The following is a 27,243-nucleotide window of genomic DNA, read 5'->3' on the forward strand; positions in this document are numbered from 1 at the left end:
ATAAGATGCCGTTTGTTATGTGACAGTAAAAAATGATTAAAAATATAATAATTTTGCCACCTCTACACTACAGCAAGTAATTCCTTCCCCCCGCCCCAAACACAGAAAGCATATTGTGGATGCCAAAACACAGCCTGCTTCTTGTGAAGTCTCGTCCAAGAGGACTGCACGCTTCAAATGAGCGAGAGTAATGAGGGAGACGGAGCACAAGTAAAAATTCACTGCAGCCACACAAATACAGACGTGGTCGCAGCCTCGCTAGTCCTCCCACACCATTACGGTTTGCGGTGATCTGATGTTGGGCTGGACTTCACGTAAAGCAGAGCTTGAAGTTATCGAACGGGGTTGTGTGTTGGTTTGGAGCGCCACCGTTTGTGCATGTGTGCGCTAATTAGTGTCGGGAAGGGGGCCAGTCGCAGGCTGGAGGGGGAGACTTGGCTCCTACAGACCTGAGCTCTGGCCGTTTCTCGCATGGCTTGACAGACGCAGGCAGATGCGCGTGCACAGGAAAAACCCCTCACCCAGTGGAGGAAAAACAGCCAAGCCCCTTTGCCCTTGAACTGTCTCCTCAGATGAGTCAGAAAATGGGAGAGATTGCACCGAATTGAAAGGAAATCTCTTATCCGCCGAACTGGGGAGCCGCGCTGACCACATGGGAGATTCAATCCAGAACATTTAACTTTTTTTTTTTTTTTGGAGGTACAGCTGAGCGGCCCCCACTTTCTTCTGGGACTGACGAAATAAGATGGAGGGAATCTAGGTTATAGCCTCACAAGAGTCCCCCTGAGAGAAACCCAGAATGGAGGGATGGAAGGAGAAATGGAGACTACTAAGCTGTGATTAAGGAAGAGCTGCTGCTATTTAAGAGTTAAGCTGGAGAGGAGAAGGAGATTGCATGGGCAGTGGAGGAGGAGAAGAACGCTGGAGGGGGTGGGGGGTAAGAGCATCCTCTCCGAGCGGAGAGATCAGCAAGCATGCAGGCGGAGGCTGAAAGACAACCTGAGAATGAGAGAAGTGGGAGAGAGCGTACGCTGAGCAAGAAGATGAAAGATGCAACAAAGAGAGCCAAGTGGAGCCAAGGAGATGACGAGGGAAAGATAAAAGGGAAAGAAAGAGGAGAAAGAGGGTATGTTTGCATATGACTAAGCAACAGGATCAAAAATGAAAGGAGGAGAGGCAAGGAGAAGAGAGGACAACCATCCCTCTCTTTGCCTTGTGTACGCAGGGCACGGCTGAGGGCAGAGGACTCGAGTAATGCAGAGTCACAGAGTGGAGTGGATTCATGTTTTTGTGTGTCATGCAGCTGTGGGGTAAAAAAAATTAAAAACACAAGGAGCGGGGGACCTGCCATGTAGCAGGTGCTGACCATTTCACGCCTGTCGGCCCCTCTTAGCCCTGTTTGTCTACAAAGATCCACATTAGTCTCTGCAGGTCTGAATCACACCCCCATCTGAAGTCATCTCTCTCCACCATAGGTTCCTCTTCCCACAATCATACTTCACTCTGACATTTGCTGCTCGCCTTAGTCACCTCTTAACTGCTGGCAGATTTAGCTCGCATCTTATCCTCCTCCTCCTCTGGAAATGAGTAACACTGGAGCAGGACGGCGGGAAGGAGGAAGGACCCGACTGGATGGATGGATGAGCGATTTGTGGGAAGTTCAACATGCGACCAAAAATGATAATGGAGAGAGAAAGAGGTCGAAAAGAATGAGAACGCAAAAAAAGTAAAATAATTGCGGGATGAAAGAGAGCAGAAGAGGAACGAATGGTGGAGTTGAGAAGAAAAGCGGTGAAGAGCTGAAGCAGCAAAGGGTGACTGATCTGCTCTGAGAGGCTTGAAGAGTGACAGAAACACACACTACGCTGAGCCACAGCGGAGGCCAATGGCTGTGCACATTGGACGCAGTGGCACAAGATTCCCACAGGAGTTTTAAATGCTGTCAGCATCGCTCCCGCTCCCTCCGTCCCTCATGTCTTTACCCTCTCAGACTAAGGAGTGCATGCTGGCACTGATTTATCTCGGCGCACACTCCCTGGCTTTGTAGTCTGAAATCAAGTCTCTCCATCTTCCTCCACCTGTTCGTGGGATCTTCCAGTCTTCCTCACTTTTAAAACACAGCAGGAGATGGAAAAAATCCTTTGTGCTAAAAAGGCCAGCTACACTACTACTGCATGTAGCAGTAGAAAGTGGCCCCCAGGGGTTTACTGACGCATACTGTGGCACCATAAAAAGCCAAGAGACCTCGAAGATGGGGAAGTAGAGAGAGGGATAATCATAATGAACAAGCAAAATAGGAAGAGGGTGAAAAAAGCTAAAAATTAGAGCATAAAGAGCCTGGGTGGCTTTTAAGATGTAGCCAGCAGAAAACATGCACTTTCTCCTCCATTATAGACGCAGTTTACTCCTATGTCAGCAGAAAATAACTTCATATTAAGTGCAATCATACCACAGAAGAGTGGAAGGAGATGCATATTGTATGAGGTGAAATGCAGGGATGAACTCTGCTGAAAGGTCCTGCTGAACTCTTGAAGAACAGAGCTGGGGGGCAGGGACTCTGTGGCCTCTTTTCCAGTCTTACTGACATCATTTTAGACATTTTTACTTCAAAGCACAGAAACACCATCAGAGGCTCTTCCTCACATGAATGCATGTCTGCATAGATGGATGATTTTCACAAATAAGAGTGCCCACACAAAAACATGTGCAACTCAACGGGTATTACCAGATCTTGCAATATTTAACGGGCTGATATCGCTTGACAAAGTGAAGTCTGTTTTTCAAAACATATTCCAGCATTCAATTTTATTCCCACTTTAATATCTTCTCAATTTATTCAAAATACACTTAACTGTGGGATTCAAATCAGAAATGATAATTTCTGATTTTAAATGGCAGCAATGTTGACAAGTATGTAAAATTTTAAAGGATGAGTTAATAATGACTAAAGCAGTGCGAGGCTCAATATTGCAGCTAGACGTTTTTACTTTAACATAGTTTAGCTTTTCTCCAAGTCAATAACTTCTTGACTTTATATTTTTCATTGAAATTTAATAGGAGTGCATCGATAAATTGGCCAGACAATAATTCTGCCCCAATTTCCTTAATTTTGGGAGATCAGTGATCAACTGATACATGTGAAATCCATCTTCTCAATCGATCTTATCCACCTCGGCACTGGTCTAAATATCAACCACTGTCCACTTTTGCTCTGTTGAGAAAAAGGTCCGACTGTCAGACTGAAGCTCCAGTTAATGTCTGCAGGTTCCCAGTTAACCAACATTAGCCCACTGTTGCCAGCTGCTCTGGTTCTGGTGGGCTTTTGTCCGACTCTTGCCTGATCCACCTGCTTTGGCCTGAGCTATGCCAGATGCCATGAGGCTGCCTGCTTGTTTTGTTGCTCATTTTGCTCCACAAAAATCTCAATTATTTTTTGAAGTCCATATTTAAATGTGTTTTGCTACAGCTGAACCAGCTGGGTCATAACACCAGAAACACAAAATCTTTTTTTTTTAGTTCTTGGCACATAAAGCAAGAGAAACATGATAAAACGTGCTCCTCCATGTCATAGTTTTTTAAAAACTTCTGAGATATTAAATTCAAACAAATACGCAAAACTCTCTTTTTTCAAACTAGGTTTTTTATCTAGCAAAATGTCTTAAAATTAAGTTAAAATTCTTCATTTCAAAGAGGAATCTTCATCTGGTGAAGTTATATCAGTCACTCTAATATGAAGGTTAGGGCTTTGAAGATTTACTTGTTGTACCCATTTAGTAGTTTTATGACTCAAAAATTGAAGTAAGAATGGAAGCACCTCTTGAGTTGCTACGCCGTATTGACCGAGTTGGCTAATAAAAATTACTCATCAGGCTAGCTGACAACATTCGCCAACAGACGCATTAAAGAATAATAGTCTGCCTGTGCCAAGCAATAATTTATCTGGAAGCATTTTAACTACTTTGTAGCAAAATTAACGATGAGAGTGAAAGAAGAGACACAAATGATTTGTTAGAACTGTGAGAATATGGCTAACCATTATTTAGCCATCAGTTAGCATCCACTCCTCTTTGGCACCAAGAGCTGCTTCACAGTTTCTTAATGAGTCTGGAGAGGGATTGGACAAAAAGATTTAAAATTTTAACCAAACCATTTTTAAGAAGCAACCAATTGCATTTTATCATCTTTTTGTCTCCAGTTGCAAACAGCTCTAGAAGTATAACCCACCCATCATCAGAAGGACTACGTCTGCACTCCAAGCACTTCAATTGTATTTCTAAAGACTAAAAATAGTAGCATTAAATCACATGGAGACACAACCAGAGGATCCGTTAACGTTTTCACTGAATAGAGAAACAACTGTTCACACTGCAAACCTAAAAATCTTAGAACATTTTTATCACTTGCAAACAAAGAGAAGTTAGAAACATTACCACAGATCAACTAGTTAACATATTTTCAGTGATAATTGCAATAATTGATATTGATCAAAATCAATTTCAAAATAGAATATTTTTTTGATATGCTTAAATTTAAGGATATTCCATCTTGCTCAAAAGGACCTTTTTTGCCAATAGAATCGTCTCAGGATAAGAAAAGAAGAACTACAACTTTTTTTAAAAGTCAAATGTGAACTAGAATAAGATTTAAACACAAAACCTTTAATACGTTTGTAAAAAAAAAAAAAAACTCCGGTTTTCTCAAAAACACCACTACTCTTGTGTTTTTGTGAACCTAAAATCCTGCATCGACTTGTGAGATGGATGCATCATTAACACCAGTAGCAGGTTTCATACGAGCTTATAAAATCTACATCTATTCAAATCAAATACACCACTCACAGTTTTGTAGTCTAACGTGTAATTACTGCTCATTTCCTTTGCTTTGGGTCCTCCATTTACATTAATGCATGTAAGTACTTCTGAGGAGTCATAAAGTGTAAGAATGGCTTCAGGGAAAGAGAGGCCTCGGTTGAAAAAAAAAAGAAAGCACAATAGATCAGAAAAAAAATGGAGGCCAAAGAAATAAAAAATATGCAATATTGCCTCTAGATGCACAAAAAAAAACAGAGGACCTTGAACACTGTTGCAGAATAAAAACTTGGAATAAAAAGTATCGACAACATGCAAAGAGCTGTGGAAAAAGTGGCACGCACTCCTAACAGAAAGCAGAAAAAGAGAGGCATGATGTTGAAGGAAAGAATCCAAAAGGATGCACACACTGACTCAGCATTTACATCCCCTCAGACACACACACCAAGGACAGAGCAGCTGGACCCACTAACCTTACACTAAACACCCAAGATCAACCTCAGCACAGAGAAAATGTGTGTGTGGGTGTCTGCAGTGTTTATGTGGCATGTGATGAAAACAAGGTGTATCCCTGGGGAAGCAATAGGAGCATAAAAAAATGGGGAAACGTGTGGTTTGTGTGATTAAAGAGCAGTTGGTTCCAGCTCATCAGTTTTCAGGATATAAATATTTTCATACACAAGCCTGAGGTAAGTTTACGTAATGAATGAACAGCCAGCAGTGCATTTTGCTTTTACTCCGCTGGAATTCTCAAAGCTTTATTGATGCGTTAAATATGTACAATTCATCAGCATGTATGGACATTTGCAACTCGTGCAAATTACACCAAGCACTGCTTTTAATCTATTTAGAGCGGCAGATGAGTGGATTTGTGATGCCAATTCATTACGTAGCAGGGAAGTGCATGAAAAGGACACTTCAATTAATCATTTCCAGTGACGAATGCACACATGTGGCGCTCACATTTGAAATCAAACTAAAAAGATTTATGCACCGATTGTGCGAATTAAACTAAAGTGCAGCTTGCTTAAGTCAGGATGCAGCTCACCTCTGACGTTGATTGTGACCTGTTCCCTGGTGGCCCCGATGCTGTTCTTGACCTCGCACACGAAGGTGGTGTTGACAGAACTGTCCACTTTCAACACCTTGAGCTCATTTTCTTTGATCTGCACGGTATCTGGCATCTCTCCTGTCATTCTGTGGGGAAACGAGCAAATCAATGTAGGAAAGAAAAGGAAAAAGCAGTGAGGAGAGGCAGAAAAGAAAATGTATATATGAGCAGAATGTGCTGCATTGTCCAGTCTCAATAAATTCCACTAATCTTGATTGGCAGAGCATCACCAGTCAGTGTCCAGCTTTCCTAAAAATTAAATCCACTATTAAATATGGGGAAGAGGAAATCACATTTAGAATTATAATGACTATAGTTTTCCCCAGCTCCAACAATTGTTGAACTGGAGATGAACCAACCAGAATTTTGTAAATCTTTCACCAACCAGTGTCAACTTGGCTCAGTTTCTTTAAATAACTACAATGTATGAAACGGAAAGGAAAAGAAAACCAATCTTAAATGCTGTTGTTCTTTAGAAATACCATTAGAAGGAGTGGCGTAAAAACACGCGTGTAATGACTTTCTGTAATTCATTCAGCCTTCCTGTTATCTGCTTTAAGTTTCACTCTCTCTCACTCCTTTGCAGCATGAAAGAACCAAAAACATAAGTCTCAATTTGTTTATTTTTAAACAGCCACTTATAGCTCTGTGCTTCTCTAGCTCGATTTTTATATGCCTTACAGATACCAAAATAGCAAACATAAAGCCTTCTTTACCCAGTATCTCCATCTGACCAGATTTTGTGTGGTTATCACAAGCTGGCAAGCCTTATAAAAGGTTTCACTGATCAGAAAAAGTCCAGATTTTAAAGCTCATAAGGCTGAAAATAATTTGATTCAGCGCAGCAGTTGAATTGATGATCCATTTCTATGTGAAAGAATTCAGCGTCTAACTTTTATAAAGTAAGACGGTTATTAAAAATAAGAAAAATGTTCATATTCAAGCTTAAAATGTCCAGATTTATTTCCTCTATATTATTTTAGTAGTTCCTACAGCTTTACATAAGATGGCCAATAATTAAGGAAAACAAGACGTTGTGCACAGTCGTCGTGCTGCGTTTGTGGAAGAATTCAATCTTGCCACAAATCCTATTATAACTCAGTCATTTCACTGTTTCTCAGAGTCAATAATAAAAACTTCCAGTTACAGTTCTGAAACACTTGCAGACTGAAGAGTAAACTACAAGTGGAGGAAAGGAAGCCTTTAAACGGCAGAAAGACAGAACGATAAAAGCCTCCATAATGACCCAATACTCACGTTTTCCAGTCCACAGAGAGAGGAATGGGGTTTGCGTTAGCCTTGCAGAGGAGCCCCACGTTCGTACGGCCCACGTACCAATTGTTGTCATATCCCTCAATTTCAACCACAGGGGGGTCTGACGCAGGACGAGTGAATGACAGGAGGGAAATTGGAGAAGGAAGGGAAATAAGTTTAATTATTCACTGTGAGGTTTGAAATGTTCAAAGCCCATCACATTAGTGTGAGCGCCAGGGGAAATCATGAGAGCAGGGTCCCTCGGTGTGTGTGTGTGTGTGTGTGCGTGTGGGGGTGAGGTGGTCTTACACTGAATGGCTAGCTTCAGTGGGAGGCTCTCGTCTTTGAGCTGGGTCCTGTGTGTCACCAGACAGGTGAGGTCCTTCGCGTTGTCCATGGCCGTCGGCGCCAGGCGGTACTCGCTCGTCACCGTCACCGTGTTGTCGGTGCCCGTCTGAGATGTTTCTGTCCAGTTGCCTTTGGCTGTGGTCAACCATTGGATCTTTGCTGCCGGGCGGCCATCTTTGGACTCGCAGCGGGCCACCACGACCGGCTGAGTACCGGCGTTCACCGTTACGGCGGTGGCGGAGTTCAAGGGCTTGGCTGGTGGAAGAAAAGATGCACAGGGAGAAGGAAAAAAGAAAGAGGATTAATGAATGTACTGAGAGATAAACAGAAAATAAGACAGCTGAGGGAAATGATAATGTGAGCAATTATCTTTTACTGATAAACAATTTAAGTCAGTCTGGCTGACAAAAGCAAACATCCTCTGCCCTCCCAACCCCAATCAAACCCTCTCTGTCCAGTTAATCTTTTTTTCTCTCTCCTGAGATTTCATTGACAAACAATTACAGGCAAGCCTGCTAAACTCGCCGATCCTGCCTCATGCCTTCATCTACTTCCTCTCTACACCCCATCACCCAACGCTGATAAGCCACGTCCCTGTCTGGCCCGCTGCATTTCCATACACCATTTCTAAATGACGACATGATGTCAGTCATTTCTCCCTCTGCGCCGCCTCCCTTCTCATTTGCCCTCTCTGATAGCTTTGCGGGATCAGAGGAGAGCAGGAAGACAGGAACTGACAGCAGGCATGACAAGCAGCCAGATCAATACGCCGCCTGAGGGAAAGCACAGACGATCGGCAAGTTGGCGAGGTGAGGGGCCGCCGAGCCGCTGGGTGCTGATCCTCGCCTGCCTTACATTAAGAAGAATAAAACTATTCGTCTGATGCCTCTTATATCAGCAATAAGGCTCTGATGTTAAATCCTTTTAAAATCTGTGTTTGAATTAAAGAGCAGCACAAGATGCCTTGCATTTGTCCCCTAGGTAAGTATGTTCTAACTATAACCAGATGGGTGACCACATTGCACAAAAAAAATAATATAAAAAAAATAAATGCTTCACTTTCCTTTGGCTCAGATTCAGCGAGTCTGGAAAACTGAAATGACTGAACACTTTTGGCAAGAAAAGTAAAATAAACTGAGGACAGCTGGCCAACTTGTTTTAGATTTTACCCTCACTAATCAATGTGTTGATGGTGTGAGAAAGTTGTAAAAACTCAAACCAAAAACCTGTGAAGTAGCACAGATCATCTTTGACTGGGTTACTCTGCACAGAACAATATCTTCATTCATTGACTATTAAATAAAAATAAAATAAATGAGATTCAGGCAACAGATTTATCAGCTCAAATTTAAGTAGGATGAAGTTACGCATTTCTTCCTTGAGCTTTTAAATAAATAAATAATTAAAATTAAAATAATAAAATAAATAATTTCCCTGCTGGGATGAATAAAGCAATTCTTCTTCTTTAACTTTACAAATAAACGTTATAGGGATAGTATACATTTACATCATTTTAAATTACATCTTTAACATAAAAAACACTAAATTTGTTCTATTACTGCATTACAATGGGAGCTGTATGGATTTTTACCAACTGAGACTTTCAGCACAAGAATGAGCCAATATCTGTTTCAAGGAAAACCAAAGTTTAAAAAAAATCTTATAAATATTCATCACACTGCTCCTAAAATTTAAGTGTTTTTATAAAATAGTAAGAAAATGCTGGAATGACTCTGGTCCATACTGCAAGAGATATTAAAACAGTCATTCTCCATTTAATTTTAAGCTCTATTTAACTTGTAATGTTAGATGTATTAAGCAATATAATCCTCCATGGGCCCAAATGGTTCTTTTCATCTACTTTTATCAACATTTTTGCCCACATTAATCCTAATGGTCCAAAAATTAAGGGTTTGAATCAAAGTTATAATCTCTCTTTTCATATTGCAACTCTTAAACTCTAAAAGTTGAAGACTGGCACAAACTCATCCCAAATACTAAAACTTTTTGGGATAAGCTTTAATTTAGCCATTGATATACTCAATTGGTAGATCTATGGATTTTTTAAGGGGATTACCAAAAAAACAACAACATTAAAATCAGAAACCTCTGGATGTTTTACACTGGGTAAAAATTTATCAACGATATTAAAAGTGGGATTTACTGTAGAGTTCAATTTGGATTAAAAAAACAACAACAACTGTTATTTCATTTATTTACTGCAAACATGTGAATAACTTTTGCCAATTAACCCAATTTGTTGTTGCTGCACATTTTCAGACGCAGCTGCGATCTAACAGCTCCTACAAAAAGGCATCAGCCGCAGTGTGAGGTGTTGATCATCACCTTGTACAGCATAGTCGGATTAAAGCTGACACCATGAAAGCATAGAAACAGTGTTGCGGTTTCAAGCTTTTGGTTTTACTTTGAAACGTGTCAGCCTTATTTCACCGTAGAGTTTCAAAGGGAAAACAGCACCAGACAGAAAAAACAGCAGAGGTAAACATCAGACAATTTCCCAACTCTGTGTTGACATAGTTGGCTGATAAACTGGGAGCAGGCCCTGTTAATATGCTGCAGATACCAGCTTATATTCATTTAGACAAAACCGTCAATAACACTTGTTGAGAATAGAGATTTCCATTTAACTACCCTAGACTAAGAACTAGACGTTAAGTTCCTTCTGTTAACATACATTTACATCTTAAATTAAAATATCTTCTCATTTTGTTTTAATATGTGATTCAAACTTACAGCGAGACACACAGGTGCGAAAATTTGTTTCTTCCATTCCTGGTTTTTGTTTGCAGGTTTGTCACACGTCAGCGTTTCAGAGCATCAGTCAAAATCAACGCAAATAAAAACAAAATTGAGTTTTTAAATGATGGCACAGTTCATTATTGAAGGAACAAAAAAGCTACATGGCCAACCACTGTTACAACTTACAAGTCTGACAAACATGCAAAAACAATAGGAACTCAGGAAGGAGGGAAACACTAACTGTGAAAAGCATTATATATTAGACTGATCATTACCTATGAAAAATTTAGCTATTTAGTATAATCCTCAAAAAATAATTGAAATTCGTCATCTGTCAACTAGATCGAATAACATTAGATCAGAATTTTGTGGTTTTTAACGTCTCTGCTCAGTTGCACAAAAAGAAATCTCCATACACCTACATCCAAGCTTTGCACGAATCACAACCTGCATCAACGAAAAGCGGCATGACGGTGATCAGAAAGAGGTTCTGTTGAGGTCCAATGGAGGCCCGGGTTCCTCATCTGCCTCGTTGGGTCTGGAGTCTCGTCTTCCTCTTGACAATTCTCCATAGATCCTCTGTTGGGTTCAGGTCATGTAACCAAGCCTTGTCTCTGATGGTCATTAATGCAGTTATTGGTAGTTTTGAAAGTCCTGCTGAAAAGCTGCCAGAAGTAATCATGAGGTTGGTTAACATGCAGCTGCTCTGACTCTGGACAGTGAACATCAGCAGATGATATTATCGTTCCTTTCTTCATCAGCGGAGGAGAATGATTATGAGTCTCTTCCCCTCCGAGACCTTGATTTAGAACTGAAATGCAAAATTTTACTTTTATTCAAACTAAACAGCAATTCAGTTGTTTTTCCTCTTAGCCCAGGTACGGCCCTCTAGATGTCCTCTCTGGTTGAAGAACGGCCTTACAGAAGGACTAACAATCGTTGGGTTTGTTGACTTGAAACTCTGAATCAGCTGCAGTCCAAATCTTACTTTCAGAATTGAACAGGCTTTGCTTCACTGTCCTCTCACAGCTTCAGCTATCCTTTGGAGTTGTGCAGCTGTTTCTAACACATTTTTTCCTTTCAATCAATTTTTCTATTGACAAGTTCAGAGTTGCCAATCTGAACAGTGAGCTTCTTTAGCAATGACCTCGTGTGACTTCCACTCCACAGTCTCTGTACAAACCTTAACTTTCCTGTATTGTCTAATGTAATATTCTAAATTTCAGAAAGAAATTCATTGAAATAAACTTTAGAAATGCATTTCTGTGTGTAGTAGAGCTACACAATATGAGTTTTACTTTTTAAAATTTAACTAATTAAGTAACTGAACATTGATGATGTTCAGTTTTATTGAGACGCCCCTAAAGAAATTCATAAATTGCTCATTTGTTAGCCACATTGGTCAACGAAGTGTCGCCTACAGACTCAGACACAAGTGGTTCTCAGATCTATTATATGATTAAGATGAATTTCTTGCTCATCAGAACCTTTACAAAAGCATTCACATTGAGAGTAATTGAATCAAAAATTATTAAAATCAGCAGATTATGACTGTGACCTACCCAACATGACCAGCTGAGTGATGCCCTGCTCGTTGCCGTCAGGATACGTTGCGTATTCGCAGACGTACCGACCCTCGTCTGTCATCCTGACGTTACTGATCTCGATGGAAGGGCTGGACAGCTCTGGTGGACTGGGTTTGAAGGTGACTCTGCCCTTCATCTGGGATTCAGGGTAGTTGGGGCCAAAGTTAGGGTGGAACACAGCTATGTTCATCCTCTCTCCATCCTTTGGCTCGTATATCCAAGTGACCTGCAACGGAGCACGTTTGAGGTCAGCATAAAGCAGCAGAGAAGAACTGCAAACCTCATTCATCACAGCATCGATAAGAAACACTGGAGAGTCTTTGAAGGCGTCCAGATTTAAATGTAAACTACACGGAGCAACACGTGCAGAATTACAATCAGGTGAGTGCAGCAGGTATGAATATGGATGGGAATATTTCCAGGAGCAAAACTCTCAGTTGTTCTCTGGGAAGCTGCTAAAGTTGTGCACTTCCACTTCATTTAAATGCAGCCAAAAAGTGGCTTCCATTACCATATTCAATCCCCTGAAGCAAAATGAAGCTTAGTGTTGTTTATTTAGAGTAATAAAACATTAAGCTCAAATGTGATAAAAACCTATTGGCTGCCTTAGAATGATTTCTGCAAGCAATCGTTTGTTAGATTAAGGTTTAATTTGGCTAATTAAAAACAAAAACGGCACATGAAGCTGAACTGAAGATCCTGTGAGTTCAGTGAATTATTCTTCTCCACCTGCACAAAACTTCTAGGTTTTGTCAAAATGTAACTGAATCATTTATTATAGCAGTCAATCTGCTACATAGTTTCTGCAAGTTTCAGTAGATTAAGTTCAAGACCAACCAGTTAGAAACAGGAGGCGGGTCTTGGTGCTGTCAATGATGTTCATGTAGGCAATGCCCACACCCTCCCCCTTGCTCTCTGCTGCGCTACAACTCCTCCTTCACAGCGGAGTCTGTTTTCCTTAAAAACTGTTTCCCTGGAATGTTGGGTTGTTTCTTCTTCATTAGCATTAGCAGCTTAACTGATGTTCCTCCACATTAGCATTAGCAGCTCAGCTAATGTTTCTTTTAAATTAGCATTAGCAGCTTAGCTGATGTTTCTTTTCCATTAGCAGCTTAGCTGATGTTTCTTCACATTAGCAGCTTAGCTGATGTTTCTTCACATTAGCATTAACAGCTTAGCCGATGTTTCTTCGCCATTAGCTAAGCTGCAGAAAACCACCAATCTTGAACTTGTACATGCTGTGCAGGGTAGGATGTGCGCAGCACATACACAAGAGTGATTGACAGCACCAAGACCCTCCTTCTGGCTCTGATTGGTTGTTTGACTTGGTGGTGTATTTATGCATATGGCAGATTTTTTCAAAGATCATCTGTCTAGTACAGTCAGTGACAGTTTTAACAAATAAGTAAAAACCTTTCTATTAAATGTTGCCTACTGCAGCATTCATCACATTTATTTATTTAAATCCTACAACTTAAAAACAAACTCAATTTAAACACAAGGCACTTCTTAAGTAAAATTTACCAAAATTTGATTTAAAGGCCTCACCACTAAGAGCTACTTAATATTTTGTGCATTTCTGATCAAACAATAAGATTTTGACAGCAGCTAAAGAGTCAGTGAATAGGTTTTGAAGAACAATGAACAAATATGATAGGAAAAGGGAAGAAGCCAAAAACCGAACAGGAGGAAAATCTCAGCTGTTTCTACAGCAGTATAATCAGTTTCTGCTAAAAACTAAGCAATGAGGTGAACCACAGCCAAGATACTCCATGAATTATTTTTTGGAGACACACCATGAGCAATTATGCTTTGAGCAAGTATGTTTCCATACTGTTCTCTGGACATGATTGGTTGAACGAGTTCAAGAACCACAAAACAGTGAAGACGCGCCCACACCTGGTGACCCAGACTGGGAATTTGTGTCGATTGTTGCCATTTTGGTTGCTATGCAGAACAAAATGAGCGTTTGGCAGCTGTTTGAGAGAAATACATTTTCTTTGGTGTCGGTATGTTTGAACACTTCATTATTAGATTTTCATTTATCAATTTCACCGCCGCTTACTAATTTAAACAACACAGCTACCCAGAGCAGCAGTGGCATTTACAGACATTTACAGCTGAGAGTGATTATTGTCCTTAATTGTTTATCATAATAGGACTGATTGAAGTGGTTTAAACAAAAGTACCGGATATCAACCACTGGCCATTTTTTCTGCTTTTGCAGCACCGAGTAATTCACTCCTTTGTCCCTTACTACTTTGTGTGTTGTGAGGTTAACATAACAGATAATGCAAGTGTGTTAATGGCATGTTTGCGTGCTCAACGTGGGTCAGACTTGTGCTGCATCAGTAGATTAGATCAATTTATATGACCGAATTCTTTAACGTTGCCAAAAAACTTGGGTGCATGATATTTTGTCTCATCTCCAACTAAAAACTAGTAAGGAAGCTTAACATGTGCAACATCACTTTTATCATCCCGGAACATCGTTTTCCATATCTGGTAATGGTGAGCGCGTTCTGTTCCTGCTTTTTTTAAATATATTTATCTCTTTCTATACTCAACATTGTGGATTTGTGATCATTTTATCTACTCCTCTTCATTTATATTCGTTTTGTATGTGATGTGTATCCCTAGACTGCAGCATCAGAGGAAAACTCACTCAGCATCAAGGGGTTTAATCTACAAAAACTCACGTCAAATGATTGCTGCCGGTGCCTCTCTCAAAAATAAGATACACACACAAATGGTAAATGGATTCAATTTCTATAGCACTTTTCCAGTCATTTTGACACCTCAAAGAGCTATTAAATGTATAAAACACATTTATACACCCATATGCAACTCGGTGGGCAACTTGGGGTTGAATGCTTACATTGACATTTGACAGGAGGAAGCTGGAATCAAACCTACAACCTTCCGATTACAAGACAACTACTCTACCCACTGAGCCACAGCTGCCATGTATAAATGTAATATGATACTTAATGAAATTCAAAACCTCAACATATTTAAGACTTCTTAAAACCCCTAAATGGAAAATAAATAAATTGGAGCCTTATGAGATTTTAAGACCCTGCAGAAACCCTGTTTAATTTCCAAGCAATTTCACCAAATTACTGAGCCACAAGGCAGCAGCAATATGCTGTAATGTTTGGGTGAAGAAAGCCAAAAGTGTACAGCAGATATGAGCACATCAGTGAACACAAATAATCAAATACAGATTGAGGGAAAAAAGAAAAAAAAAAAAAAAGATAATTTCATTTTGGAAATGAGAATCTGACCATTGTTAGCTGAATCCCTGTCGGGTCCGGGAAGGCGCAGCGTAGGTTGACCGTCTGGCCGGGATATGAAGCTAGTTCTGGTTCCACCTTCACCCGCTGACCCGATGTCCCTGCATGAAACAGAAGAGAGAGAAAAACATTAGCCACAGTCATTTCCTACGCCAGGGAAAGAAACGGAGAAAGGGAGCGCAGGAATCATGTCGGTAATAAGCCTGATGATAAATGGGGACTGTGTGGATCTGTCTGGTACAACAGAGGACAATATTAGTGAACCCAGGCAAGTAGGCCAAGAGGCTGGTATGTCTACATGACTGCTCATGTGGATGAAGCAGCTGAGAGAAAAAAAAAAAAAAAAGTGGGGGGCAAATGTGCAGCGGGAAAAAAAATACGAAAACCAGTCTTCTTTTGAACATAGGTCATAAATCATCAGGATGGGATATGCCTCTCTATAGCCTGCCATTTGCTGTGCCGACACATTCCTGTGTAACAGCAGAGTCAAAATAAATATGCTTTTCTCAGTGTGAGAAATATAGAGCACGAGAGCTTTAGTCCGACAGTCTGCTCCTCTTTCTGTGTGTGCGCCTGTTTGTGTGTGCAGGTCTCTGTGAAAATGTAATTACTTGTGTGAATAAGCCCACATTAGTTTATGTCAGCAAGATGGCACCAGTTTTAAGAAAGAATGGATTACCTGCAGTTACACAACTTCAAAATGTCTGCAGCCGGTGCTGTGGAGCGATTGCGTGTTTGCCAACAAGCTACAGATATGCAGCGCAATTAGCTGCAAGACCAGCTCCACCAGTTTGGGCCGTGTCAGAGCTGCTGCACTGAAACTAATGTGAAACGCACAGCTGAGTCGAAGCTGAACACGCATGAAACGTAGAGTCGACTAGATAAGGGCAGCGCTGTCTCTCATTTGACAAGCAATGAACAGCATATCTCCCAATCTCAGGGGAGATATGAAATATCAATACTGAGGAGGAGATGAGGGCAGAAGGAATGAAAGACTGAGTGGGAAAGTGGAGGAAAACAAGACTTTCCTAGAATAACATCAGCTCTCACAGCACCAGCCCAATTTGCAACCACAAAACAACCCCCTTGTAGCCACAGAGAAACCTCTGGACAGCGCTAACCAGCCGGTGGGAGCAGCGCTGATCCTTTCTGGGGTGAAACATGGAATTTTTTCCCCGTCTCCGGATACACAAATTCGTGCACGTCAACAACACCCTGCATATTTGTGAGGAACCCCCAAAATAGATTTTGCAATGCAATTTTTCTGATTTATCTATGTGAACTGGTCTAACAATACTCGGGTCAACTTGTGTGACTGGAGCAGCAAGAACACAACGAAGCAGAAAATGAGAAAAGTGGATTAAAATTAAACCTTTTATTACACTGTGGTTTGGGTGTATTGACAAAGTCTGCTAGATTTATCCAGAGTGGTTCTCTAATTGTCCTTTCATTCAGGGTACGGTTTGCTAATTATAGGTTTCATAGAGCGGTTTGGACTTTCCAGCCCACCACTCAGTATGCTAATGCTAGCAAGATTAAGCTAACAGTGTGTTAAAGATATTATCTAAAGCTAATAGAATGCTAAAGGTTAGCATGCTAACACTGTTGCCTTTATTTAGCTTTACTGTAAGGAAATGGGTTTTTAGCCGTTAGCATGGAAACTGAATGGTGCTTCTCTTTTGGTTCTGGGGATGAAAAGCAGACCAGAACCAGGACAGTCTGGAAGGTTGATACAGTGACACCAGGTCTTTACGGTATGATGGTGCTACGTCGTTCAGCGATTTATAAACTAATCGTACTTTAAAGATGATTCTCTGAGCTACAGGAAGCCAGTGTAAGGTTTTAAGAACTGGGGTGATGTGCTCCATCTTCTTGGTTTTAGTGAGAATGCGAGCAGCAGCGTTCTGGATCAGCTGAAGAAGTCTGATTCATTAGACAAACCTGTGAAGAAACCGTCACAGTAATCTATGTGACTAAAGATAAACATATGGATGAGTTTCTATTTGATGTTTATAGGTCTTTACTGCTGCGTTAATTTTGGTTAATTTTAGTACATTAGCTAAATCTTTATATCTTTCTGATGCATTACATGATTTCTGCAGGTTTACCATCTATAAATGTTTTTAGATGCTCTAATTTTTGTGTTTACATAAATATCTTTTTAAAGTACTTCTGCTTTACATCAGGTTGTGTCTCTTTTGATGGTAATATTTCCCTAACTCCTAATTTTGCTACTTTTATGAACGCAAACAGAAGTGCGCATTTATTCCTACATCACGTGTCGATATTTAAAGCTTATGTTTACAAAACAGAGAAAACATTTTAACATTTAAGCTTTTACAAGGAATATAATTGCACAGTTAAGGAGCCTTTAAAATAATTTTTTAAAACTGGTGTAGGTGCTACCCCTACACCTGTGCAAAAGAAACAAACAGCAAATAATAAAAATATTAGAAAGTTCAGGCATGTTTTTCCTGTTGTGCAAATACCAGTGTGTGCAATCAAGATGCACAAACAAAGCAACGTGGGGTCAAGATGGAGGCAGGTTCGCATCAGTCATTCAGTTGCAATGAGAGAAGACACAACACAGATCAGCTCCCATCAGAGCGGAGAGGAGAGACAGGCTGGCCTCAGACTCCTGCAGCCTCCGGAGAAATGAATATTACACAGCTTCAACCTTCATAACAGAGCCCCTCCTCCCACACACTCTAAAAAATAAAAATAAAAACCCTGAAAACTTAAAGTGTCACTAAAGGGGGAGACACAGGAAGAGAAGTTCAAGCATGAATATGAATTTAAAACACTTAGGAAAATGTTGGAGCAAGGACAAGTTTCAGAAGGCTAATTGAGTGTACAAACATTTGGAAAGAAGTGGCCACACTACAACAGAAGGCAGGGACCAGCAAAAAACTAAGGAGAACTGGAGAACAAAAGACAGTTCAAGGGTAAAGCAGAGGAGGAGTAGAAAAATGGAGAGCAAGAGGAGAGACAAGAAGATGGGGAGGGGAAGAGAGCAAAGACCAGAAGCAGAGTGTCATTGCTGCTCTACTTTACAAAATCTCTGCTGGCTGCAGGTAAAATAAACGCCAACATGTAAAACCTGAAGGATCCCATCCAAAAACTGCACTCTTCAACCTTCTCAAGTAGTTGGATGTCAGTAACCTAAGTACTGTCACCTATCATTATGTCTTTAACACCCACATGATGTGCGTGCACACAGACTTTTTATGCTAATGGCGCAGTGACAGCCCTGCCATATTAACATAGTCCTCTCACTCTGATCTCCAGCCTGGTCACGCTGACATTTCCATATTTCCCACCGTTCATCTGCGAAGAGGAAAATGAATCTGAGAGGGGCGTGTGCTGGAAGGATGGCGGGATAAAATTATGAGACGTAGGGGAGACAGCCGGGGAATGCGCAAGTGACGGAGGACGGATGCAAGGAAAGTGAGGATGAGAGGGTGTGAACAGAACGTTTGCGCCAGGAATAGAGGATGTAAAGAGGGAGTGAAGAGAGAATGTGTTGAAGGAAGGAGGAGGCGTTGTGAGCGGTAAACAAGGTTAATAGGAGACAGTTGAGGGACAAAGACGTCTGGCAGAGAGGAAAAGAAAGAGGTGAAAAGGGCGACTAAAAATGGAGAGGTGATGGTTGATGAGGGTGGGAGAGAATCAGAGCGCGGAAATTGATTCAGGGTGGACTCCACAAGCGAACTGAGACACATTTCCACTGTGTGACCACAACCGTTTTCTTCAGCCCAATCACAATTTTACCCAGGCCACTTCTTGTGTGCGCTTAGACTGTGAGGTACAAAACCAGGTTGTTATGGAGATTGAATCAGGGTCACTCCTTCTGAGCGACCACTCTGTTTGGGACTACAATCTGGCCTACAATCACAACCTGTATTTATTTCATAATAGTTATATTCTAGAACAATTTTAAAGTCTAAAGATGTTTTAAATATTCAGATCACTAAAGTATGTGCAACAGGTTCCAATGGGGAATTAATTGTGCAAACTTACTGATTGTTTAAATTTGTCTCGGAAAATGCATCTTCACAACTTTCTAACATAACATCTAAATAAAATAGTTTGCAAGTGTATTTCTGAATGCAGGGATTTATTTATTTTATTTTTTACTGAAATTCATTATGGATAACTGGATTGAAAACAGTTTGCAAACAAAGATGTAATTTACTTTGTTTTGTACAGTTAAAAGTTAGTGTAAAGGTTAGCCTATCTAAAACATTAGACTAGGGAATGATGAGAATATCCAACAAGCTAGCAATGTTAAAACTAAACTGTAAAGATCCCTTCAACTAGAGCCGTTCAATGGGGTAGATTTCTACCCTGGTGCTTTGACTTGGATCCTGAAAACGTTTCCCGATTTCTGTCACATCAACATCAACACTTTAAAACTTATAGATAGTCACTCCAACCTTATGAAAGCTGGATAGACCTGACCGTCACCTGATTTGGTCCTTGTTCTTGCTGTGGAACAGGTGAAACAATGGCTCCATAAAGCCACCGTGGCTTCTGGAAAAGGTCCCTCCAGTGGAAACGCAGCGCTTATGGGAAATCACAGTGCATATAAAGGAACAGAGTGAAACTGTGAAAAAGCTATAAGAGGAAAGAGTGAGAAAAAGGGGGGGTGAAAAATCCCCACAAATCCTAATTTGCTCTGCAGCCCATTTGTGGCTTTTAAAACCAAACATGCGCTTATCAGTGTGTGTCCGCCTGCCTCGCTGCCTGGGAGACCGTCTCAGACGCCTAATGGCATTCACGTCCTCTGCCTGATCGCCGCAATGCTGGAGAAAAGCAGCAACGTCAGGGGGACAGGGAGTGCAGGCCATCAACTAAAATATCTAACAGCCTTCAGAGCTCAGTGACTCTGCCATTTCATCAAGCTACCAGCTTTGCGCTGCCAGGTGGGCTACAATGAAGCGTCCCCCTCCCGCTCTTCATGTTCTTGAAGATTGCTTCCTACCGGCCCATTGTGCGAGAGTGCGAGCGTGTCTAAGACGGAGCGCCGCAGAAAGAATGTGGGTGTGTTTTTCCTTTGGCCTCTCCGGCACACAGCTGTCTCAGTAAGCATTCTGCACTTTTCATTATTGTCAGGTCTGTGTGAATTTCTCCATTTCCATTACTTTCCTATTCTGCAGCGCTCACCCTCTGCTCTGCTGCAGAATGTTTTTGTACAAGCAGTATGGAGAGCAGCTTAAGCAGGATCATTTATTCTCAAGGAAAAGTTTCTGAATAATGACTTGTAGCTTCTTGCAAACTTGTGAATAAACAGGATATTACTTATTTACTACATAGTTAAAGAGTAAGCTGCAAACTGTGGACTCAATGCATCCTTGAACATGGAAGAAAAAGAAGCACTGAGAAGTGGCAAAAGCTGAGCCATTGGATCATTTTGCTTATCCATTGTTCAAGAGTCTGGGTTATATTTCAACTAAACAGTCTCAGTTTCTGCAGCCGCCTTGAATACATGTGGTTTCTGAACAGGAGCTCTGCCAAACGCAGCTTTGAGAAGCTCCCAATGAGCAATTTTGTGCTTTTTAAGAAACTGGCACTAAGGCTCTGATTATGATCCAAGATTATTACAGAGGTTGTCTTTTTGTGTTGAGAGGCTTAAATTGTTTTGAAATGGTCTGAAATTCAGCATGAATGCTTCAGGAGACATTCATCTTATATTTAAGATCTTAATTAGATTAGGATGGGGATCATTTCACATTCAGTCCTTCAGCACAAATTACTTTTAACAGTTGCAACTTTTAGCCAAGATGAATATCATTTGTTTGAGAACAAACTACAAAGATTCAGTCTTTTATTACTTCGCAGCAAGGTGGGTGTTTCTCAGTAAGTTAGGAGCTCAGACAGTAACGCAGCTGCTCGCCCTCCAACAGGAACAAATTGGTTCTTTCTTCTCTGGCTTCTCACTCATTCCAGGATGGATTTTAAAACATTTTCAAAAGGTTTTATGCTGACTTACTCATCCTCCCACAGAGGAATGTCCTGCTAAACCTGGTGCTTTTAGGTAATCTTTGGGATATTCAAAGAACAAAGATTTTCCCTGTCTGCTCCTGGCTGTGCAAAGAATGGACCATTTATCTTTTACTTCCTTAGATTTGCAAAATCCGTTAAACATACAATGTTCTAGTACGACCTGGCCAATAAAGCCTTCCTCCCATTTCATTCATCAGACAGATTTCCCCTTTTCCACTTAACATAGCATACTTTTCCAGGCTAAACCTTGTAGAGATGTCACTCTGTTTTAGCTTCAAACAACAAAACAAAGGTTCAGCATGAATTATGGCAGCGGTTTCTGTGGTTTCAGGCTTTAAAATTTATTTCCCATCAGATGGTGCCACATTTGTAAAGGAATTTGTGTGTTGAGCAGTGGAATCCAGTATGTGGGTTGCACCTATTGAAATCTTGCCAAACCCTCTGAGCCAATGACAAACAGCTCCTTTTGTTAAAGACTTATTGACCATTTCTTTAATTAAGACGACTGAAGTTTGACAAAACATGACGTTCTAGATGTATGAACACATAGTGGCATTTCACTCCTTAACCAGCATCTCCCACAAGCCAGTCAGTGTGGTTATATTTGCCACCGCGGCACAAACGCCACACCCAAACTGAACCCACAACGTAACCAGAGGCCATTTAATAAGAGCAGAGACATGGGATTCCCACTGGTTACCAATTCTTCTCAAAAGCACAGTGGAAAGCCCTTCTGCTAATATTTACACCAAAACAGTTATATAAGTTATAAATACTTGTTTTAACTTGATTAAAAAGCAAAACAATTCAGAGACAAAGTTTCTGACTCAAAGCTAAAAGTCAGATATGAAGAGTTTTAATGTTGCAGTTCTGTACATGAACATTTCTGCCCTTTTTTTCCCCTCCGTTCCTCCATTACTTGCCGACATACAGCATTGCAGTTTGTGAGACTGTAATTTGGAGAGCCGGCCATTCATCCAACAAAGCTACAAAAAGTCAAAACTGTCAAAAACACTGGCCACTAAAGCTGGTATAAGTGTGCTTTTTGACACTTTAGATAATGCCTCCCACCCAATGCGGCTGCCTGCGTGACTGACTTCTGTGTGATGTTTGCTTTGTTATTAACCAAAGCAAATACTGCAACGTAATGCGTGTGTCATGTTGAAACTGCTGCTGGTCTGCAGATATCAGCAGGAGCCTTGAAATGCATCAGCCTAAACGTAGCCGCTCCGTCTGTCTGCCCACCACTCCCCATCAGACATCACCACTTCCTGACTTTCACACACACACAAATCGACATTGAATTAACTCGCATTCCCAGCCCGTGCGCGCTCACACACACATTTAGATGTGGATAGTTTGATATGCAGAGAGCAGATTCTGGATGAAGCTTAGATTTGACAGTGGGAGGCAGCTTGACAAGCCAAGAATAAAACCAGGAAATGAAGACTTGAGATGTGTCTCGTATTCTCATTGACCTTTCCAAAGGGCCTTTTCTAATCAATAACACATGGGAAGGCTACTTTTAGAAGTCGCATTATGGACTTCTCCGATGACATCCTATATTAATGCATTCATGCAATATGCTTTTTCTCTACAGAGCAGCAGAGTCAAAAGCCCCTTTGTTTGATAAAAGAGGCACACTTCAAAGACTTCAAGGCTACCACAGGAGATGGACACTAATATCACCACAGACACCCTACTGGCGAAGAAAAGCAATAGAGAGAAATGAGTATAAATAAAAGGTTTATGGTTACAGAGAAGTTGCACACAAAAGACAGGTGAAATAAAATCTTTGTGATGCAACAGGAGCTGGGGAGGGGAAAAAAAACAAGTAAAACAAAAAGAAAAAAGTACGACATTTCACTTTGTTCACAGTGATGAAATATCTGATAACAGACTGAGTGCAAGTGTGAGGAGAGAGTGAAGAGGAGAGGAACTGGGCAGAAATAAGGAAAGGAAGCAGAAATGCATGAAATGTGACAGAAGGGGAGTGAAGGAGAAAGAGGGGATCAGGGGGAGGGACACTGGGAGACATGAACAGGCTTCAAAGTGCCAAGGAGAAATGAACAGCTGGAGGAGAGATCTGCACCAGGAGGTATGAGTGTGTGAGCTTAACGAGGGGTGTGTGTGTCTGCACATATTCACATGCATCTGCACACTGCTGCATGCTCTTCGTTTAGCTGTTTATAACAAACATGCCCGAGGACTTGGGCGAACATCATTTGCAAAAATAAGCATTTGCCATTTCAATTAAGTGTATCAACATCAGGAGAGAGAGACCCACTTGGGATATTTACAAAACTCTGAACAAGGACTGAACAATTTCTTCCTTTCAAAACTATGAAAAACTTCAACTTCACAAACACCCAACAACCTACTCTACACTTCATACAACACCGGATCGCAACATATTTTCCATTCGGTCAATCTTTGACCCACTTTTAAAGTAGAAACACAAATTTTGACATTTGGAGAATAATCTGCAAAGCAACCATTTAGATTTGCTAAGATAGAAGAGCTTTCTTCTAGTTGGCAAATAAATTTACCTGCAGTGATCAAATGCAACTTTGGATTAATTTGTGTCTCAATGTAAACTGAACTAAAGCTGCACATATATTTCCTAATTTCAGTGTGCAATATTTATATTGCTGAGGACTATTTGGAGCACTAATCGATAGCCAATATCCAACAAAACACTGTGTTACTCAAGTGTTACGAACTTATATTTTTTAACGCTAATATAGCATCCAACCAGGTGGACAGAGTCTCATGGCAGCAGATTCTCACAACGGACACAAATGATGTCCAAATTGTAAAGGTCACAAAGTCATTGAAGCACAAAGAAAAGAAAACTGAACATTACCTGATATCACTGCAATATTTACCAATATTATCGACATTAGATTTTGTAGATTGTACAAGATGTTAGTTGTGAATCTGCAATTTATAATTAAACTAAATTGATGACGAAGAGATGGATGGACAAAGAAACTGATGACAGAATGATGGCTGCATAGACGAATTGACAGAAATGGGTGAATAAATGAGGAATAACAAAAGTATTGATGGGTGTATTGCTGGCTTGATGAAAGGATTAAAAAATGAACTGATAGAGGAAAGAATTGGTGAGCTGATGGATGAATGAATGGAACAACGGAGAGACAAACCAAATCATGGATAAACAGAAAGGGAGATGGATGACAGGATGAATGCATGGACAAATTTATAGATGGAATTTAGACAATGAGATGGTGAATAAAATCTAGAAATATTAATGTTTTCCATCCTTATCCAGACCTGAAAAATATATTAAAGTCAAGTTTCATACTTTCACAATAGGAATCCTGATAATATCTGGTATTGATTATTATTGTAATAAAATCAGGAACATTCTCAAAGCCAGAGGGAGTGAAAGAATGAAAAATGAGACCTTCAAAACATTCAGCTGTGTGGGACTTGACAAGACATTAAAAAAAGACTACAAGCTCCTCCAAACAGCTTCCTCTGTGGACTTCCCACTTACATCCACCACTCATCGTCCGTAACAAATAAAATATTTCACACCAGACCAGCTGCTGGTCAAACTGGCCCAAAACAGAAATCCTAAGGCTGGAATTAAAAATCAGGAGAGGCCCATCCAGCACAAACACCAACAGGACGATGAATCCACAACCCAGCAGCATTCACAAGGCCTTAAATGATTTAGCATGGGCCAGGCCAGGAGGAACACAAATAAAACACTCGAGGGATTAAAGTGACTTGTGGTCACGCAGAGACAAAACACGTTTCCACACCAACAACCGCTGGGAAAGCAAAACCACATCTAGAGCGGTGCTCAGAGGAAACGCACGCACGGTGGAGAGGTTCTCCTCTCCACCAGGAGTGAATAATTTATTCGAGAGTAGGAACGAAAGCAGAGGTCTCCCCCTCCACCTCCCCTCACCTCTTCATTATTAATAAGCACCAACATCCACACTGTACCTTACTCAGAAAGGAGGGGAGCACTGAATAAGAGAGAGAGAGAGAGAGAGGCTGGGGAATGAGAGGTGGTCAAGGAGACTTCCTGTCTGTGGTATATTAAAGCATGAAGCCACGAGGCTTTCATGACCGTCATGTGATGCTTTCAAGCGTCAAGTCCTGCTTGTAACAAGTCGTCCAGTGTGGACAGAAAGGACACAACCCTCCTGTGACAAACAAATAACGTCTGCTTCTGTGTTGTCCTGCCATCGCCACGGCGACAGCGACAGCCCAGTGAACAACTGACTGAATAACTTACTGGCTGACAGACACCCGGCTCCCCTGCGGGTCCTGGTTCTGCTTTGTCTGTTTTTGGGCCCGGCACATCATTCTACCTCCACGGATCCTGCCTCCCCCCCTCCGTCAGCGCTGTCCTCCTCTGTCCTGTCTTTTCATTTTGGAATAAATCCTTCTCATCCCTCTGGCTCATTCAGCTCTTCTCTAAATACATACATTGTTGTATTTTTTTTTCTTCTTTTACTCCACTAGTTCTTTTCCTGCCTGATTTCTTCGGCCTGGCTCTGTTTGCCATCACTCCTTATGGTAATTGGAGTGGGCATGTTATTTTAGCACTGCATGTAATATTGGGTTTGGAGCCAGGTGGTCATGTGGCGGCTCTGCAGTCAGAATGCAGGTGTGAAAATGTAAATCCAAAGATTTGAAAATGACTTTCCCACAAGTCTACAGTCAGTGTTATTGAAATATCTTGATCTGTTCCCCATCTTGCATTCTGAAGCCTTCTACCTTCTTATAAATCAAAAAGACCCATCACACGCCTTTCCCCTCAATCGTCTTTTGAGTGCATCCTTTTGTGCATTTGGTAGCTCATCCAGGGTCTGAAAGCATCTCGCTTCGAAAATAGCCGTGAATTAACGGATCAGGAGACGCTACAAGTGCCAGGTACTTCCACAAAAATCCCAAGATGACGGCGCCCGCGTGTGCATCTCCTTCCTCATCTTTTCAGCGTGCACACACCCTTTCTGCAGCATGTCAGTCAGCCACGAACATAATGTGATTATGCGTCCTATTTTCGCCTTCCTAACAACACTTCCCCTACCAAGGTGTCAGAGAGGATATTTTCAGGCGGGGTGTGATCATTTGCTCACGCCGAATTAAAAAATAACCAAGCCGTCTGTTGAGGCGAGAGGAATTCCTCTTCGGCTTAATCCTCGAACCCAAACACAGCTGTGTTTTCCAGGTTTCTCTCTGCCCACGTTCACCTTTATTTCACCTTGGGTCTGTGCGGCCGCTTTGCCTCCATCTGAGGCAGGCGTCGGTCAAAACCACTGACAAGTCCCAGCTCATTTGCAGCAGAGAGGGCGAGACGCCAGACTAATTTATGTCACACATTAAAGGATTAAAAAAGCCGAGCCGCTGTTCGCAGAGTCAGTCTGTCAGGAGCATGTTACCAAATGAATGGCAGCCATATGGGAGACAGAAGGTCAGGCAGCCACCACAAGCAAACAAACAAGGAGGAGTGTGGCAATATTGTGATTAACCGATGACTCTGGCCATCGTACGACAGAAACAACCAGCTGGAGTGCAGTGAGCTACTCTCGGTGAGTTTTAACTCAAAACAAAAAGATCCAACGGTAGAAATGGGCTGGTCACAAGTTTCAAGGTATTACAAGGTGTTTTAAATCCACTAAAATATCTAAAGTCCTTTCAACGGCAAGTCAATACAGGTTCTAGAGTTTCACTAATTAACTCCTTATTCTCAGCGTCGAGCCCCGACCTGGTTCTGTGCGCTCCTGATCACGCCTCATCATGTTTTACTCATAATACAAATAAAGCAGGCTGGTTCTCAGTGCTATGACTCATTAAAAGGTAATTCTGTTTTCAAATCGCAGTAAGAAAGAGCAAAAAACTCTGAAAACAGAATTGAATCGGCCCGACTAAATCAATCAGCTTGTCCCAGTGTTGCTCTAAAAAATATCAGAAGAACAAGAGAGGGTGGAAATCTGTACAAGAAACATGTTTGTTTGAATTCAGCTGCTGAAGTCACAGTCTAAATCTCAAACTTTTAAATCAATTTGCCGTTTCAGTTGATCATA

General features: G+C 41.1%; 1 protein-coding gene across 2 annotated transcripts in view; it reads right to left on the reverse strand.

Annotated features, from left to right (window-relative positions):
• The window catches only part of LOC114138921 (nectin-2), a 117,869-nt gene that overhangs the window by 60,208 nt on the left and 30,418 nt on the right, over positions 1-27,243 (reverse strand). For both annotated transcript variants that reach the window (XM_028008426.1, XM_028008417.1), the window contains exons 2-6: positions 15,155-15,264; positions 11,844-12,093; positions 7,483-7,776; positions 7,177-7,294; positions 5,857-6,005 (exon numbers count right to left, since the gene is read on the reverse strand). In XM_028008426.1, coding sequence (XP_027864227.1) covers positions 5,857-6,005; positions 7,177-7,294; positions 7,483-7,776; positions 11,844-12,093; positions 15,155-15,264 — 921 coding nt within the window. The remainder of the gene's footprint in view (positions 1-5,856; positions 6,006-7,176; positions 7,295-7,482; positions 7,777-11,843; positions 12,094-15,154; positions 15,265-27,243) is intronic.

The sequence above is a fragment of the Xiphophorus couchianus genome, chromosome 3, assembly GCF_001444195.1.
Source record: "Xiphophorus couchianus chromosome 3, X_couchianus-1.0, whole genome shotgun sequence".
Taxonomy (NCBI): domain Eukaryota; kingdom Metazoa; phylum Chordata; class Actinopteri; order Cyprinodontiformes; family Poeciliidae; genus Xiphophorus; species Xiphophorus couchianus.